The 18810-nt window shown below is 41.8% G+C and overlaps 1 protein-coding gene across 1 annotated transcript in view; it reads left to right on the forward strand.

Moving 5' to 3' along the window:
- The window catches only part of ZMPSTE24 (zinc metallopeptidase STE24), a gene marked incomplete at both ends in the record, with an annotated part of 30704 nt that extends 17418 nt beyond the window's left edge, over nucleotides 1–13286 (forward strand). Inside the window, 3 exons of the mRNA XM_084243447.1 lie at nucleotides 873–977; nucleotides 9737–9880; nucleotides 13062–13286. Coding sequence (XP_084099573.1) covers nucleotides 873–977; nucleotides 9737–9880; nucleotides 13062–13286 — 474 coding nt within the window. The remainder of the gene's footprint in view (nucleotides 1–872; nucleotides 978–9736; nucleotides 9881–13061) is intronic.
- Nucleotides 13287–18810: the final 5524 nt, after the last annotated feature.

Here is an 18810-nt window from a genome sequence, read left to right on the forward strand (position 1 = left end):
CCAGAGGTGCAGAGTTGGTGAGAGGAATCACCAGAGACAGAGTGGGGAATAGAACAGGCAGACTGAAATACACTATTGAGGGGAGCAGCAGGCGAGGCAACAGAGGTCTGCTGCACCATGTGGGTAGCTCCCTGGCCGTCCAGGGATTGAACTCATGCTGCAGAGGCTGCGGATGGCTTCACAATGCTGTTCTTAACCCCTTGCGCCACCAGGGAGGCCCTCTTGGGATAAATCTTTAAAGATTTATTTATTTATGCATACAAGAACTGGGGTGTAGGCTAGAGGTGCAGTAGGTGAGAGGATTCACCACAGATAGAGTGGGGGCAGAACAGGCAGATCCACTGAAACACACTGCTAAGGGGAGCAGCAGGTGAGACAAGAGAGGTCTGCTGTGCCATGTGGGTCAGCTCCCTGGCTGGGATTGAACTCATGCTGCAGTGGCTGGCAATAACTTGATAGTGCTGAGATTTTAACCCCTGTACCACCAGGGAAGCCTGCCCAGTTCTTGTTTTAGCCACCATCCTCATTTCCCTCAGTTCCTGAAGTATTTAGCGCTATTAGTTCCCAAGCCCTTTGAAGACTCTGGGGTATAAATCAGGCTGGATTTTGATCCACTACTGGCTTGAGATTCATCTTTCTTTAGTCTGCTTATTCTGTTGTCTTTTGTCCCTGAAGTGATTTCAGAGAATGTTCGGTAAGTGAATGAACAGGTTTTCATAAAAATCTGATTTTCTTCTTAAGTTAGACTCTAAGAAGGGCTCTTACTAGGGTAAAATATGTAAACTTTTTGAAGATTTAAAAAAAAATTTTATTGCGGCAACATTGGTTCACATCGCTATATTAATTTGTTTTCAATTTGTTCTTTGATTCAGAATAAGAAACAAGGATGTAAGAATGAGGAGGTGCTTGCTGTATTAGGTCATGAACTGGGGCATTGGAAGTTGGGACACACAGTCAAAAATATCATTATTAGCCAGGTAAGTTTGGAGTTTGGAGTGTCAATTCTCTTTTTTGGAAGAATGGCAGATGTGAGAGAGAGGACACACTTTATAGCCAAGCTACCTGCCTTCCCAACATTGCTCCTGAAATTACTGCCTGTGTGACCTTAGCCAAGTTCGTGAACCTGTTTGCTCCTTATTGAAATCCCTTATTAAATGATAATTCATCATGGAACTGATATAAAAATTATATGAATTAATACATTGTAAGAGTTTGGAGTAGTACCTGCAATGTCATACATAACTACATAAATATTTATTGTTATCACCATCATCATCATCCATAATCTTCACAGCAACCATGAAGATCAAAAGAAGTGACCCTCGATAAGTTGGACATTAAAATGATCTTTTAAAAAGTCTTTTTCTGATTTGAAAATCATTATACATCCTTTGAAAAGCAATTGGGAAACATAATAAATAACAAAGAAGCAAGTGACAGTTTCTATAACATTCTTCCACAACAGTAATCATGCCTTTAAACCAACAGTGACCAGTTTTCAGGCTTCAAGTGAAATAGTACTGTATCTTGTTGACTGTTTCTGCATATATGTGACTGTAATTAAGTCTTTTTTTTTTTTTTAAGATTTATTTATTTATTTATACAAGCACTGGGTACAGTCAGAAGCGCGGGAGGGTGAAAGAATTCACCAGAGCCAGAGCAGGGAGCAGAACAGGCAGAAGGACCGAAGTACACTGCTGAGGGGAGCAGCGGGCGGCAGGAGAGGTCTGTGCGCCATGTGGGACCCTCGCCCTGCGGCTGGGGATCGAACTGGCGCTGCAGAGGCTGCGGGCAGCTTCGCAACCCAGCACTCAACCGCTGCGCCACCGGGGAGGCCCTGTAATTAAGTCTTAAGTGGGTTTTAAATTAATTCCTTGGCTTGAAGCTAGGTTGTTTGATGATGTAGCAGTAAGACATTAATAAATTCAAATCCAAGTTCAGTGTAAATATTCAGTCTAATAAGGAAAATCACTCCCCTTTAATGAAGGAGGGGGTTCAGTGCACTCATGCATTTTAAGCCCTATTCTAAACTGGCAGCTTTTTGAGTCATCTGATAAATAGTTTGGAACAGCACTGTTAAATACGGTGTATGTGGCCTCTAAGACCCTAGAGGGTAAAGGAAAAAAGAATGGTATTTGTTCTCCAAATTTACTCCAGGGTTTTATTTTGTTCAGAATTTTGATTCTCCCCTTTACCCCCTTCTCATTTATTGTTAAAGAAAAAGCTGCATTTTCCTTGGACCTTTTTAACTCTTTAGTACAGTTCAGTGTAATTCCTAAAAAGAATTCAAAGGAGGCTTATTTCTTTGGCACTTCCACATCAAGGTTAGGTAGAAGACCTTTTGCTTGTTCATGGTCTAGTGCAAACAAAACCAGGATCCATTTGGTCCTTTCTTATAGAAAGAATATCATCTCATTTCTATTGACCACTTTATTTTTTTTTTTTTATAAATTTTATTGTTATATTCCCCATACAATTGCAGCCCCCCCATTCTGACCCCAATCCCTCCCCTCCCACCCCCGCCCCCCTAAAAGTGTCTCTGGTTCATAGTTTTTTGTTGATTTTGATTTTCACTTTCTTATAGTTATTCATTTTCCTGGTCCCTTATTTAAGTTTTCTAGATTCCTGCTATGAGTGAGACCATCCGGTATTTTTCTTTTTCTTTTTGGCTTATTTCGCTGAGCATGATCTCTTCCAGCGCCATCCATGTTGCTGCAAATTGCATGTGTTTATCTTTTTTGAATGCTGAGTAATATTCCATGGTATATATGTACCACATCTTCTTGATCCAGTCATCTATTTTTGGGCATTTGGGTTGTTTCCAAAGCTTAGCTATTGTAAACAGTGCTGCTATAAACATAGGGGTGCAGGTGTTCTTTGGAATTGATGTTTCTGTGTCCTTTGGGTAAATACCTAGGAGTGGAATTGCTGGATCATATGGAAGCTCTATGTTTAGTAGGTCCAGAAATCTCCACACAGCTTTCCACAGTGGTTGGACCAGTTTGCACTCCCACCAACAGTGCAGAAGAGTTCCTTTTTCTCCACACCCTCGCCAACATTTGTTGTTGCTAGTTTTTTTAATATGTGCCATTCTCACTGGTGTAAGATGGTATCTCATGGTAGTTTTGATTTGCATTTCCCTGATGACAAGTGATGTTGAACATTTTTTCATATGCCTGTTGGCCATTTGCATTTCCTCTTCAGAGAAGTTTCTTTTAAGCTCTTCTGCCCATTTTTTGACTGGATTATTTTCTTTGTTGTTGTTGAGTCTCATCAGCTCTTTGCAGATTTTTGTGATCAGTCCTTTATCATTAGTGTTGGGTGCAAAAATGTTCTCCCAGTTGGTGGGCTTTCTCTTTGTTTTTGTTATTGTCTCTTTTGCTGTGCAAAAGCTCTTTAATTTGATGTAGTCCCAGCTGTTTATCTTTGCCTTCACTATCACTGCTTTGGGTGATGTGTCTGTAAAGATGTCTTTGATGTGCAAACACGTAGTGTTTCGCCTATATTTCCTTCTATATATTTTATGGTTTCAGGTCTTATGTCTAGTTCTTTAATCCATTTTGAGTTGATTTTTGTGTATGGTGTGAGGTGGTGGTCAAGCTTCATTCTTTTGCATGTAGCGACCCAGTTTTCCCAGCACCATTTATTGAACAAACTTTCTTTGCTCGAATGCATATTCTTTGCTCCTTTGTCAAAGATTAGTTGACCATAAATCTGTGGGTTTATTTCTGGATTTTCTATTCGATTCCATTGGTCTGTATGTCTGTTCTTGTTCCAATACCATGCAGTTTTGATGATTATGGCTTTGTAGTATAGTTTGAAGTCTGGGAGTGTGATGCCTCCATTCCCTTCTTTTTTTTTCAGGAGAGCTTTGGCTATTTGGGGTTTTTTGTGATTCCATATGAATTTCATCAATAATTGTCCTATTTCTTTGAAGAATGACATTGAAATTTTGATTGGAATAGCATTGAATCTGTATATTGCTTTTGGAAGTATGGCCATTTTAATAATGTTTATTCTTCCAATCCATGAGCAGGGGATGTCTCTCCATTTCTTTGTGTCTTCTTCTATTTCTTTTAACAGTGTTTTATAGTTTTCTTTGTATAGGTCCTTTACCTCTTTTGTTAGATTTATTCCCAAATATTTGATTTTTTTTGTTTCAGTAACAAAAGGGATGGTTTTTTTGATTTCTTCTTCTTCAGATTTATTGTTTGTGTATAGGAAGGCTACTGACTTTTCGTGTTGATTTTGTATCCTGCCACTTTACTGAACTGATTGATGAGTTGAATTAGCTTTTCTGTGGAGTTTTTGGGGTTCTCTATGTATAATATCATATCGTCTGCAAATAGTGATAGTTTGACTTCTTCTTTTCCTATTTGGATTCCTTGGATGTCTTTCTCTTGTCTTATTGCCCTGGCTAGGACTTCCAGTATTATATTGAAAAGCAATGGTGAGAGTGGACATCCTTGTCTTGTTCCAGATCTTAATGGAATTGCTTTCAGCTTTTCACCATTGAGAATGATACTGGCTGTTGGCTTGTCATAGATGGCCTTTATGATGTTGAGGTATGTTCCTTGTATCCCAAGAATTTCAAGGGCTTTTATCATGAATGGGTGTTGCACTTTGTCGAAAGCTTTCTCAGCATCTATTGATATTATCATATGGTTTTTATATTTCTTTTTGTTGATGTGTTGGATAACGTTGATTGATTTTCGGATGTTAAACCATCCTTGTGCCCCTGGAATGAATCCAACTTGGTCGTGGTGAATTATCTTATGGATACATTGTTGGATTCTGATAGCTAAAATTTTATTGAGGATTTTTGCATCAGTGTTCATTAGGGAGATTGGCCTGTAGTTTTCCTTTTTTGTGTTGTCCTTGTTCGGTTTTGGTATTAGTGTAATGTTGGCTTCATAAAACGTGTTTGGTATTGTCCCTTCCTTCTCAATTTTTTGGAAGAGTTTGTGAAGGATAGGCACTAATTCATCTCTGAATGTTTGGTAGAATTCATTTGTAAATCCATCAGGTCCTGGGCTTTTGTTTTTGGGGAGGTTTTTTATTACCATTTCAATTTCGCTAATTGTAATTGGTCTGTTTAGGTGTTCTATTTCTTCTTTATCTAGCTTTGGGTGATTGTAGAGTTGTAGGAATTTGTCCATCTCCTCTAGATTGTTAAACTTGTTTCCATATAACTGTTCATAGTAGTTACTGATTATTCTTTTGATTTCTGCTGTGTCCGTTGTGATTTCTCCTCTTTCATTGATGATCCTGTTTATTTGTGCTTTCTCCCTTTTTTCCTTTGTGAGCCTGGCTAGGGGTTTGTCTATTTTATTGATTTTTTTCAAAGAACCAGCTCTTGGTTTCATTGATCTTTTGGATTGTTTTTTTAGTTTCAATTTCATTTATTTCTGCTTTGGTTTTTATTATTTCTTTTCTTCTACTGGTTTTGGGGTTTTTTTGTTGTTCTTTTTCTAGATCTTTGAGCTTCGAGATTAGGTTGTTTCTTTGCGTTCTTTCTTGTTTCTTGATGTGAGCTTCTATAGCTATATATTTTCCTCTTATTACTGCTTTTGCTGCATCCCATACATTTAGGATATTGGTGTCCTCCTTGTCGTTCAATTCAAAAAATTTTTTAATTTCTTCTTTGATCTCCTCATTAGTCCAATGGTCTTCCAGTAGAGTGGTTTTTAATCTCCATGAGGTAGGAAAGTTCCTTGCCTTCTTTTTATGGTTTATTTCTAGTTTGATGCCTTCATGGTCAGAAAAGATGGTTGATATGATTTCAATCTTGGTGTATCTGTTGATGTTTGTCTTATGCCCCAGTATGTGATCGATCCTGGAGAATGATCCGTGTGCGCTTGAGAAAAATGTGTACTCCGTTTTTTTGGGGTTTAGTGTTCTATAGATGTCTGTTAAGCCCAATTGCTCTAGGTCCTTATTTAGAGCTTTGGTTTCTTTACTTATTTTTTGTCTTATTGATCTATCCATTGTTGATAGTGGTGTGTTGAAGTCTCCCACTACGTATGTGTTTTCTCTGATGTCTGTTTTCAGAGAGGACAACAGTTGTCTGATATATTTTGGTGCTCCTTCGTTTGGTGCGTATATGTTAATGAGTGTTATTTCTTCTTGAAGTATTGTCCCCTTGATCATAATGTAGTGACCATTGGGGTCTCTTTTTATCTTTTTGAGTTTGAAATCTGTTTTATCTGATATAAGTATAGCTGTTCCTGCTTTCTTTTTTGGTCCATTTGCTTGTAGGATTGTTTTCCATCCTTTAACTTTGAGCCTATTTTTATCTTTTGTCGCTAAATGTGTTTCCTGGAGACAGCAAAAGGTTGGGTTTTGTTTCTTAATCCAGGCTGCAACTCTGTGTCTTTTTATTGAAGAGTTTAGTCCATTTACATTTAGAGTTAATATTGATATGTTAACATCTGTATTTGCCATTGTGTTTGTCTTTCCTTTGATTTTATTTATTTATTCTTTTAATAACTTTTTTTTTTTTTTGGCCTTCTTTCATTGTTATTCGTCCCTCTGAGGTTCTGGCTTTAGGACTCCTTGTAGTATTTTTTGGAGTGGGGGTTTAGTTGCAATGAAATTCCGGAGTTTCTGTTTGTCTGGGAAGGTCCATATTCTTTCTTCAAAGATGAAGGAGAGCTTTGCGGGATAGAGTATTCTTGGTTGGCATCTGTTTTCTTGGAGTCTGTTGACTATGTCCCTCCACTCTCTCCTTGCCCGTAGTGTTTCTTCGGAGAAGTCTGATGTCAGCCTGATTGGTTTTCCTTTGAATGTTATCTGTTTCTTCCCTCTTGACAGCTTCATTATTTTTTCCTTGTCCTGGATTCTTGGGAGCTTTACTATTATGTGTCTTGCTGTATTTTTCCTTTCGTCGTGGAAGTTTGGTGTTCTTCTTGCTTCTTGTATATCAATTTTCAGCTCCTTCTTCACATTTGGGAAGTTCTCTTCAATTATCTCTTTGAATATTTTCTCTGTTCCTACATCTCTCTCCTCTCCTTCTGGTATTCCTATAACTCTTATATTTCCTTTCCTCATGGAGTCAGATAGTTCCCGAAGTCTTTCTTCGTTCTTTTTCTTTCGTACTTCTCTTTCCTTTTCTGTTTTGGTTCTTTTTATTTCTGTGTCTTCAAGATTACTTATTCGTTCTTCCATTTCATCTATTCTGCTTTCATTGCTTTTTCCAGAATTCTTTAGTTCTTCCATTAATTCTTTGATCTCCTGCATTTCTTTTACTTCCCTCTTTAGGGACTCAATTTCTTTCTTCTGACCATTGTTTTCCCTCTCTAGGGACTCAATTGCATTCTTCTGATCGTTGATTATTTTTCCCTTATCATTGTTTTCCTTTATGACTTCTGTCAGTTTTTTAATCACGGCAATTTTAAATTCTCTTTCTGGAAGGCTCAGAAATTCTTCCAAGTTATTGTCTTTGCAATCTGGGGGCTGGCTTTCTTTTTGTGGTGTGCTTTTTCTCTGGAGAGTTGCTAGGTTGCGTGTGGTTCTTCTCCTCCCTACTGTCTGTTTTCTAATTTGCCGTATGCGTTGGGACACTGTGTTGTTGGGACTGGCCGGCATCTTGGGTGGGCTTCTCTGTTCCCCTCTGGTTCCTCCAGGAGTCATCTGTCAGTTTCAAGCAGTCTTTACTGGAGAAAGGTCCCTGTTCTGAAATGCCGATGTGGGGACACACTCCCCTGTGCGCCTGGTCTGCCCCGGCGGTGGGTTCCTGCTCCCCTCTGGGCTTGGACTGCAGGCCAGAGGGGATCTGGCGTGGGCGAACTTCCCCCGCTCACCTCTGGCTCCTGAGGAAGCCTTCTGCAGGTAGTCTTTACTGAAGAAATGTCCCTGTTCTAAAATGGTGATGTGGGACACACTCCCTGCACGTCTGGTCTCAGGCACACTCTTCTGCGCGCCTGGTCTGCCCCGGCTGTGGGGGCTCGCTCTCCCTGTGGGCTCAGACTACTTGTTCGGAAGGGGCCTGGTTTGGGCTAACTCCCCAGCTGGCCACTAGCTCCTTCAGGAGCCTCTGCTGGCTTCAAGTCGCTAGGTGGCGCCAGAGATCTCTCCTAGAGCCCTTGGGGAGCTGATTTTCCACCCCGTGGGACAGGGAGCAGAGCGGGGATGGTAGGGTACACCTCAACGGCTTTGGGGTGCTGTGTCTGCCTTGTGCCCCACCGTCGTGGGGAACCCACGCCCCTAATTTCGTGCCCCGGGTCTCAGTTCCAAAGCCCTCAGTTCCAGGACGCGGGCTGTAGCCCAGATCAGTGGCGCGTGAATGGCGCCTTTTGAATCCCGCTCCCCTGCCTGGGCGCCTTGTTCCTGCTCACTCAGGGAGGGCCTCCGCCGTCTCCCCGCAAGCCTAGGTCGCAGGCGCGGGGACCTGGGCAGCTGCGATCCGAGCGCCGCTTTCCGCGGAAGCTTACTGGGCGGCCGGGGCTGTGTGCTGGTGCTGGTCTCCTCCTGGGGGGCGGGGCTCTCTTTAATGGCGCCTGGAGCTCACCTCCGTGGCGGATCCTGCAGGGTTCTCCACAGCTCCCGTTCACGGGGTGTGGTGGCTGCAATAGTTCCTTTCCACTCACAGACCCGCTTGATGCGTCCTTTGTTCTTATTGGCTGTTTTGGTTTGTTGTTTTCCTCCTCTCTGCCGGTCGGAGAGTGCCGCCTCTGTGGGCGGGGGAGGGGAGCAGGGTTCTGCGCTTCCCTCCCTTCTCGTCCTCTTTTATGGCAACTTTCTTCTTTGGGCAGTTTGCTGGAGTCGTCCGTTTATCTTCCGTGTCCCAGTTCTCACTGGGACCTGCCGCTTTTCCTCCCTATTAACTTTTTTTAATGGGAGATCGTACTCGCAGCGTCTCCTCGCCACCATGTTGCTCCGCCCACTCCTGACCACTTTATTTTTTAAAAGAATTGGGCCTCCTCGGTGGCGCAGCGGTTGAGCACTGGGTTGTGAAGCTGCCCGCAGCCTCTGCAGCGCTAGTTCGATCCCCGGCTGCTCCCCGGCCACCGGAGGCGGGTCCCACATGGCGCGCAGACCTCTCCTGCCGCCCGCCACTCCCCTCAGCAGTGTGCTTCAGTCCTTCTGCCTGCTCTGATCCCCGCTCTGGCTCTGGGGAATTCTCTCACCCTCCAACGCTTCTGACTGTACCCAGTGCTTGTATAAATAAATAAATAAATCTTAAAAAAAAAGTCTTTAAAAGAATTATAAAAAGAATTATTTATTTATGCATACAAGAGCTGGGGCACAGCCAGAGGTGTGGGGGGTGAGAGGATTCACTAGAGACAGAATGGGGAACAGAACAGGCAGATTGACTGAAATACACTGTTGAGGGGAACAGTGGGCGAGACAGGAGAGGTCTGCTGCGCCATGTGGGTAGCTCCCTGGCCGGGGATTGAACTCGTGCTGTAGTAGCTGTGGATAGCTTCATAGGTTGCATTTTAACCCCTTGCACCACCAGGGGGGCCCACTATTGACCACTTTAAATCCTCAATCATAGGACACGCCATTTAAGCCTGTCCTTATAGAAAACTGTACAATTTCTATATTCTGGGAAATTTGATGTTCTTTTCCAATAAAAGTAAACTATTAAAGCACCTAAGTAGCGCTTCCATGATCACACAAGCTCTATTCTTAAATTACACCATGGTGTCCTGTTCTACTTTCTTGGTACTTCTGATCCCATGGTGAAATCACCTTGGTAATGACTTAGAATTTTTTTTGCCTATTTTTCTAGATGAATTCTTTCCTGTGTTTTTTCCTGTTTGCTGTATTAATTGGCCGAAAGGAGCTCTTTGCTGCATTTGGTTTTTATAACAGCCAGCCCACCTTAATTGGACTATTGATCATCTTCCAGTTTATTTTTTCACCTTACAATGAGGTAATGTATAGTCTTTAGTGTAATAATAATCTCATATATACCCCGCCTGCTTCAAATTTCGAGCCTATTGGGTAATTAAAAAAGAAGTAAAACTGTATAGTTTTAACAAGTAGATGAAACAAAATCTTTTAGTCCTTTGGTTAACTTGCCAGTATAAGAAAGCAGCAGAAAACCCAATCCCAAATAAACAAATGTTTGTATACCATTAGAGGGAAAGTGAAGGGTTAGATTATACTGTTGAAAACCGTGAAGAACACATACCTTAGAGATGTGATAGATGGAGATTAGCTAGTGGAATGCTATGTTCTAGATCACATTTTTACCAGTACTTCTGTGTGTGAGGTGACAAAGGAAATACTAATGGAGTGTATGTGTGACCAGATAAGGGAGGTTGTATGATCGTGTTCCTCTAATGATCCCTGACCACTTGCTACAGACACTAAGTCTGAACTGGGTATGTTTTGGTAAGTGAAGTTGAACCTCTGCTCTGTGGTTGCTCAGGGGGGTACTTTGTACAAGTGATAAGACATGGATTAATGAAACTATTAACAAATTTGATAATGGCAAGCTATGACATTTAGTAAGTCTTGCAAATTAAGTCAAGTAATAATATTGGGTATCTTGAGATATCTCTATTCAGATACCTTTCTTGGAACAGGTTTGTAGAATTAAAATTTTATGATACGTTAAATCAATTCTAATTCTTCATAAAAAGAGGGAAAAGGGGATCTAGTCACCAGGAAAAAAATGGAGAGGAATAGATCATATTTGTATATCATTGTGCACGTACACTACACAGATTTTTCAGAAAACTGATTTTTATTGTATTTAAACTCTGAATGTTTTTTTTTTTTAAAGATTTATTTATTTTATACAAGAACCGGCTACATGCCAGAGATGCAGGGGGTGAGAGGATTCACCAGAGACAGAGTGGAGAACAGAACAGGCAAACTCACGAAATACACTGCTGAGGGGAGCAGCGGGCGAGACATGAGAGGTCTGCTGTGCCATTCGGGTTGCTCCCTGGCTGGCCAGGGATCAAACTCATACTGCAGTGGCTGCTGATTGCTTCATAGTGTGGTGCTTAACCCCTTGCACTCCAAGGGAGGCTGTTTTAATTTTTTATTGAAAATATTTATTAAGTCTCATATAGTTTTGTTATTATGCTATATATACTATAGCTATATGCTATTATGATATGCTTAAAGGGGTTACAGAACACCTTATAATGATGTTGTCATTTCTGTCTTCTATCACAATTCAAAAATACCTTGAGGACACTGAGCTATGCCCAGACTGCTCTGCTTTTGAAGTGGTGGTGCTATTTATTTAACTACTTTAATTGTGTCTTCCTTCACTGTCATGCTGATCATCCTTGCTATATCAATGTGACTTTTCTATTACAGTCATTATCTCATTCTAATTTACTAAGTAAACATAGACTGGGAAATCAGGTAACTCATTAAGTAAGAATTATTAGACCTGAGTGGAAAGGTCATATTATAAGTAAAGGCATGAAAAGTGTTAGTATTTATACTTTGGGGTATCTAAGTTGACTGCTCAGAGGGTTTTTTTGGTGTGGTTGTTTGTTTCTTTATATTGAATGGTCAAGTTCACTTTAAAAAATGTCTAAATAAATGTGTAGGGTATTAGTGTAGTTTGAAATGTGAGTTTGAAATACTAGTTTATAGAGATATTAGCAACTATTTTAAAAATCTTGGAGAGCCCAGGAGGTATGTTTCAAGAAGACTAGATATTTAAATAGAAATACCTTGTGTAATGTCAGTATTTAAGAGGTCGTGGCAGGAAAGATGTTTTCTTAAGGAAAGTGGGAACTCTGCCCTTATAGTAAGAAGAGTTTGGAAATCTGCAGCACTCAGAGGTACAGGTTAGTATCTGTTTATTTATGGGTTGCAGTGAGATTCAAAGAACTGCTCGCCTGGGGTACTTAAAATCATAAGAGAGATCTCAATTAATGATTCTAGTCCAAAAAGTATATTCAACATTTGGAAAGAAATTTCAGGTAGAAAACAAGACATTAATTTTGAACCTATCTAAGTAGGTATCAGGAACTCCCAAACTTAATTTGAGGCTGAGTTTGCTAGAGACTTAATATTCTATTTTAATGTTGCCATCATGCCAGTCAACTTGCAAACACTTGGGTATGCTAAGAAATTACTTTTCTCTTAGAAATTTCTGTTTTCAAATGAAATTTGTCCCCTTCATAGTGATTATCATTGAAGACTAGGTATTTATTGCGGTGATGCTGCCATATCTCAAACTACTTTAGGAAATTCAATTTTGAGATTGTCATTAGAAGCTGTTGCATATATTTTTTTAAAGATTTATTTTTATTTATTTATGCATACAAAAGCTGGGGTGTAGGCCAGAAGTGTGGGGCGGGGGGCGGGGGTGGGCTGGGGGTGAGAGGATTCACCAGAGACAGAGTGGGGAGCAGAACAGGCAGATTGACTGAAATACACTGCTGAGGGGAGCGTGGGCGAGACTGGAGAGGTCTGCTATGCCATGTGGGTCAGCTCCCTGGCTGGGGATCAGACTCAAGCTGTAGCTGCAGTAGCTGCCGATAGCATCATAGTGCTGAGACTTAACCCCTTGTGTGACCAGGGAAGCCCAACTGTTGCATATTTTTTTTAGAATATTCTAGTAAAGACTGTCCTTTAAAAAGTGGCTAGGTGATCAAGAATATGAAAAAAAAAAAGTTTGCCTATAAATTACCATGTCTTAACTCAGGCTCTGAGGAAGGTGGTACATAGGCCCTAGAGTCACTAAGAATTTCGGCACCACCAGAGTCAAACTGTATGACCTTCCAAATTAAAGTTAGCTAGCATTTCTGAACTTCACCTTCCTCATCAAAAAATAGGAATAAGAGGAATTACCTTGTAGGAGTGTTGGAGAATATATGCCTCATTCATCCTGACACATTCTCAAAAATTTCTATTTTTTGGTAACATTAACATTCATTTGGATATATATCCTGTTTGTGGAAAAATAATCAATTTATAATAATTCCTACACCTTTGATACTCTAAATACTGAGGATCTTTGTTTTGACCTACTTTCTTATTTTGTACTGAACTTCCTTTACAGTCTTAACTGATGAAACCTTCAGTGACAGTAAAAAGATTGGCAATAATTAAAACTTTTTTATTTACTTTTTCAGGTTCTTTCTTTTTGCCTAACAGTTCTAAGCCGCAGGTTTGAGTTTCAAGCTGATGCATTTGCCAAGAAACTTGGGAAGGCTAAAGACTTATATTCTGCTTTAATCAAACTAAACAAAGACAACTTGGGATTCCCTGTTTCTGACTGGCTGTTTTCAATGTGGCATTATTCTCATCCTCCGCTGCTAGAGAGACTTCAAGCTTTGAAGAATTCAAAACAAGACTGAGTTGCCCAAGAAAAACATTTTTGATTATTTCTGTCCTGGCAGCATGTTCCATCTCTTTCGATGTTTTTAATTTTTTTTTTTTTAAGAAAAATTATTAAGTACAAAAAGGTCCAGATTTAAATATGTTTAATATCTCATTTCAAAAATGATTTTAATTTTCCATTTCTTAAAGTAAACACTAGATGAAATTTTGAGGCTTAATGTTTTTAAAGGCATAGTTTTATCTTTAACCTGCAATTTACCATCAACTTGTAAAGTTGTCTGAGGAAATATAGAAACTGTTTTATTACATGGCTTATATGGAATGTGCATATAAAGTGTTTGGGGGCATATGTTTAAAAGAGGGAGCACCACCTTCATAGTCCTCTCTGGAAGGCAGGAACAGTGGTCTTGAATCATAGTGCCCACACGTAAGTTGTGACTTGTTTTTATTTTTATGCTGTTAGGATTTTACCTGGCCAATCAGTGTTCTAAATAAGGAAGAAAGGTAATAATTGGTAAGACTGATATTATTTCAACGATCGTTCACATATGCTCTATGTTCACCGATGCTTCTCCATGCTATCTTGCTACACTGATCAAGGGTTTTCAGTAGTCCTCTGAAATTAGAAATTATGTATAGAATGTTTTAAATCTTTCGGTTTTGTTTTTACTTTTTAAGACAATCTCAGTCTTTATCTTTCCACCTGGTGGGTATTGGTCCCACTACGGGTAAACTAGTATTTTTCAAAACATTCAACTTTTTATGATTCATCTTTTATCCAATAAATAGCGCATCTCTTAGCAGAAATTGCCATCTTGAATAGATTTTGGTATTTTAAAAGTGGTGTAATGTGGATAGAAGAAAAAATGGCATTTTAAGAGACATAAGGGTGAAATACTGATGACTCTTTAATGATATTACAGGAAAAATATAGTTTTCTATCACTTCAAGGACAGAAGAGTTTGTTTTTATTTTTGTAATTTTCATTAGTAAATCATAACAACTGTTTAATCAGACCTGATTCCATTTTTGAAAATTATATTTCTTGATACGCAAATAATTTTTATTTTCCAAGCATGTGTCATTAAAGATTTCTTTTCCAGTTTTGAAGCTGTGTGTTCAACTGCTTCACATCTCTGACCACTTTCTGAATGAGAACTTACTTTGTGCCTAGGGCTTCCACCCACTGGTAATGTTTACCTACTGGGCATTTATTCCAAAGTGGGATCAACTGTACACCCCTGATATCTACCAGTAAGTATATTGCTCAGCTGATATTTGGGTGATGTGATGTCTTTTCATGGAATACACTAAAAATAAAGATCTAGTTTAGTAATGCATTATTTATTTTCATAAGGCTAAAGAGGAGCAGTCCTGTGGTTTTATCCAGCATCCTTTATCTGTGAATTCATGCTGTGATAACTGCCTTTCCTTCCTTCTGTGCCTTTAAATACAAATTTTGGTTCTGCACAATTGAAACATTAAAAATTGCCAATGCACATTGATGTTCTTTGTCTTAATTTAATAAAATTTGTGCGTTGTTACCTAGATGTATGTGTATCACCCTAGAGGAACTGAGTGCTAGTACTTGAAGAGTAGTGTGAAGAAATAGCTTCACAGGGCTGGTTAAGAGTAGAATGGCATGTTTACAGGATGCTTAGCATAGTACCTGATAATAATAAACTCAGTAACCGATTAGTAGCAATAATAATAATGGCTAATGATGATGATATTAAACAATTCACCATAATTACTGTTGTATAAATAAATACAAAACCCAAAGTGCCTGATGAAGTGGCATTTGGGGTGGAGAGGTTTGCCGGAGGACACAGTCACAGAGGATTAAGGTGAAAGAGGAGTGTTAGCGAGACAAAGATGGACATGGGAACAGGGAACAGCACCAACAGAAACATGAGAACATGGGACATGTTAGGAATTGGGAAGAGTTAGGAGTGAGAAATAAAGCTGGAGGGGAAGTGGACAGGGTCTAAGGGTTTTATGTGCCTTTACAAAGCTTATGGCTATTATCCTGAATAATATGGTCATTCATTTAGCTAATAAGTTCCTGTTAAATACAATACTTGATCGTAGGGTAGGAGAATACAGCAGTGAACAGACCAGACAAAACTCTCATCTTTATAGTGTGCATTCTAGATGAGGAGATGACGATATGGAATGAATGTATATTTGCTTAACAAATGAGTGAAGAGTGGTCAGCAAGATTGGAGATGAGGTATAGGAGGCAAAGACAGAAGTTAAGGATGATGTAGGGTTCAGGCCTGGGCACTGGGTAGATGGTAGAACTAGTTACTGAGATAGGGTAACCTGAAGAAGCAGGGTTCAGGGGCAATGACCTGTTTTTTGGGTTTTTTTAAAGATTGATTTATTTATTTATACAAGCACTGGGTACAGTTAGAAGCACGGGAGGGTGAGAGAATTCACCAGAGCCAGAGTGGGGAGCAGAACAGGCAGACCGATGAAACACACTGCTGAGCGGAGCAGCGGGCGGCAGGAGAGGTCTGTGCGCCATGTGGGACCCTCACCCCGTGGCCGGGGATCGAACCGGCGCTGCGGAGGCTGCGGGCAGCTTCGCAGCCCGGCACTCAACCACTGCGCCACCAGGGGAGGCCCAGCAATGACCCGTTTTGGACAGGTTGGGTTTGAGGTGCTTACCAGATGGGGAATGTGAAGTGGGTACAGGACACATTTCTCTTCATCCACCTACAGTGAAATTCCCTTGAGTTGACTATGATCTCATGAACAGCATGACAGAGACCCAGCAAGTGACCCAGCACCTGGCTTCAGGTCCTTTCGCCAGTAGAAGCCTTGTCCTGCCAGAAAGTATCCTGCCAGTTATCTTGGGACTATTCTTTCCAACAAGCATCCTTTGAGCAGCCTCTTGACTGCTGCCCCACTGCTCTTGTGCAGTGCTCCCTTGTCAGACTTTACCAGCTTCTAAGCCACCCAGTGCCACCATATCAGCGCCGCTTCGGAGAATGCCAAGATAGCCACCAGCCAACTAGAGCCAACAACTACCTTTTTAGTACAACACTAGAACTGGCTGAAAGCCCGTTTCGCTGTTGGCTTTTGAGCGGTATGGGTTGGACACTGGCCATCTGGACTGGAAGGTTAGTGGTTTGGGAAGTTAGTAGAAACACAATCCCATCCAGATGCCTGCAGCTCCACCAGGGGGCAGGTTTAGGACTTTGAGTCCTCATAGGTGCTTCCTAGAGCAGAAGCTGCTGAACCTCCAAAAGAGGCTGAGCACTCAAAATCAGCAGGGAAAGGGGCTTTCAGCCAGAGCTCTGCCAGGCTTCCCAAATCCCCTTTCCACACTGTAAACAGAAGAGTTCCTATTTTATTTTGTAGTATTAGATTTTTTTGTCTCCTGAGGTTCAGCTGTCCAGGGGCTGCTCCCCATTCTTGACGGTGGACATACTCCAGATGTTCCAGGCTGCCTGGGAACACACCTCAGCCACATACAAACTGAGATCAAATCCCTGGCTCTCCCTGGTGGCAGAAGGGATTAAGCACCGCACTATGACACAATCCACAGCCACTGCAGCATGAATTCGATCCCTGTCCAGGGAGTTACCGACATGGCACAGCAGATCTTTCCTGACTTGCCCGCTGCTCCCCTCAGCAGTGTATTTCAGTCAGTCTGCCTGTTCTGTTCCCCACTCTGTCTCTGGTGAATCCTCTCACCCCCCGCACCTCTGGCCTGTACCCCAGTTCTTGTAAGCATAAACAAATCTTTAAAAATAAAATCCCTTCCTAGCTTGGCGAGCACGGGGTCTTCTCTGAACATATTCACTTGACAACTGCTGACTGATCACCTGCTAATGCCAGGCACTGTGGTTTGGTTTTGTTTTGTTTTTCTTTTCAAGTGATTTTTTTTTTTTCGGATTTATTATTACTTTTATTTTAGTGAGAACATTTAAATCCTACCTCTTAGCAAATTTCAGATATAGAGTGAATAACCACAGTCATCATGCTCCACATTAGGTCCTTGCTGGGTATTATGTGCCGAGGACCAGAGCAGCAAATGAGGCCCAAATGTCTGCGCTGGTGGAGCTTGTGTTACATGTGACATGCTGTATGTTGAAGAGCAGTAAGTGCTACGGAGGGGTATGTGGACCATCAGGGTAGAGATAAGAAGGTCACTTTTGAGTAAACACCTGCAATGAGGTCACTGGCCATGATGCTGTTTGGGGGAAGAGCATTCCAAGCAGAGGGCAAAGCATGTGTATGACAACATGTGTGAGTGGCAGCGCATGGGCCAGAGAGGCTGGAGTGGAATCTATTAGGGTCTGGGCATAGATACAGGTCAGACAGGCTGATGGGACACTTGCAGCTCACAGTAAGAATGTGGATTTTTCCTGAGTGAAATTCACCCACCAGGAAGTTTTAGAAAGGCTGCTAGCCACAGTACCCTAAGAATCAGTCCTTTTTTGGCCCCTTCAAATATCTGAGTCAAGAGGAATGAGTGGTAACTCTGCATGAGGTCTGTGAATCATCTTCTAGTGGACAGAGTCTCACAGAGTCGGGGCCAGGTCCTGCGCATGAGAAACCTCAAGGAGCAGACAAGCTCTCCACGCCTGAGGCTCCAGGTACCGAGGCAAGTAACACTCCCTAACCTGGGAAAGTAAAGCACCTGCCGGCCAGGTGTGAATGCCTGAGAGCTGCCCAGGCCCGGGCTTCCCTGCCTCCCGCAGCTCTCATCCGCTTAGAGTCTCTATATTCCAGGGCTCCCAGCAGCCACAACAGCAGATGGGGCCTCCTGGGGGAACTGGGATGCTGTGATTCAGGATTTGCCAAAGCACTGAAGGCAAAGCCACCTTTGTGGCCTGCTGGGTTAGCCCATCTCGTCCTTCCTAGCTGTCCCTGGACTGGGGTAATGTCTGAGATGGCACCGTGAGGAGCGTGTGTCTGCATGTGTTGGGAGAGGGGCAGGAGGGGGAAGGGTGGGCTCGTGACGGGATTCTCTGTGCCTGCTGACCACTGACCACTACCCATGCAGTGGAGGTCCAGCAACAACCTCCCACTCAGGTTAAGCCCAACAACTCACATCTTGATTTGTACCCAAGGTGGGGGCTTTTATTTACAGAAAGGTCTGCATGGATCTAGAGGGCAGGACAGAAAAGGTAATGTCAGAAAGAGGAGGAAGGGGGCATTTAAATACTCAGATGGGAGAGAGGCAGGCAGGAAGCAGTGGGGCTGGCTTAAGGCTGGCTACCTCAGGGTAGGCCCCGTCAGCATTCACCCAGTGAGCCCAGCGGGTGAAATGGGATCAGGAGCTGGCGGAGAAGCCTCGTTCACTTGCCCAAGGACACAATGACCAGTGGAGGATGGTGCAGATATTTGTTTTGGTGACATCTTAGGGTGCTCTGGGAAGGAAAGCCACCCCATTCTATTAGGAGCTTGGACTCTGCCAACACTTGCCCTCTCTGCCCTTCCCCCATGTTTTGAATTTCCTTTTCCTCAGTACTCCTGGGTCCTGGACAGAAAGTCCTGGGCTGAGGGACTGGGTACTTGTCCACC

The sequence above is a fragment of the Talpa europaea genome (assembly GCF_964194135.1).
Source record: "Talpa europaea genome assembly, chromosome: 9".
NCBI classification, from domain to species: Eukaryota; Metazoa; Chordata; class Mammalia; order Eulipotyphla; family Talpidae; genus Talpa; species Talpa europaea.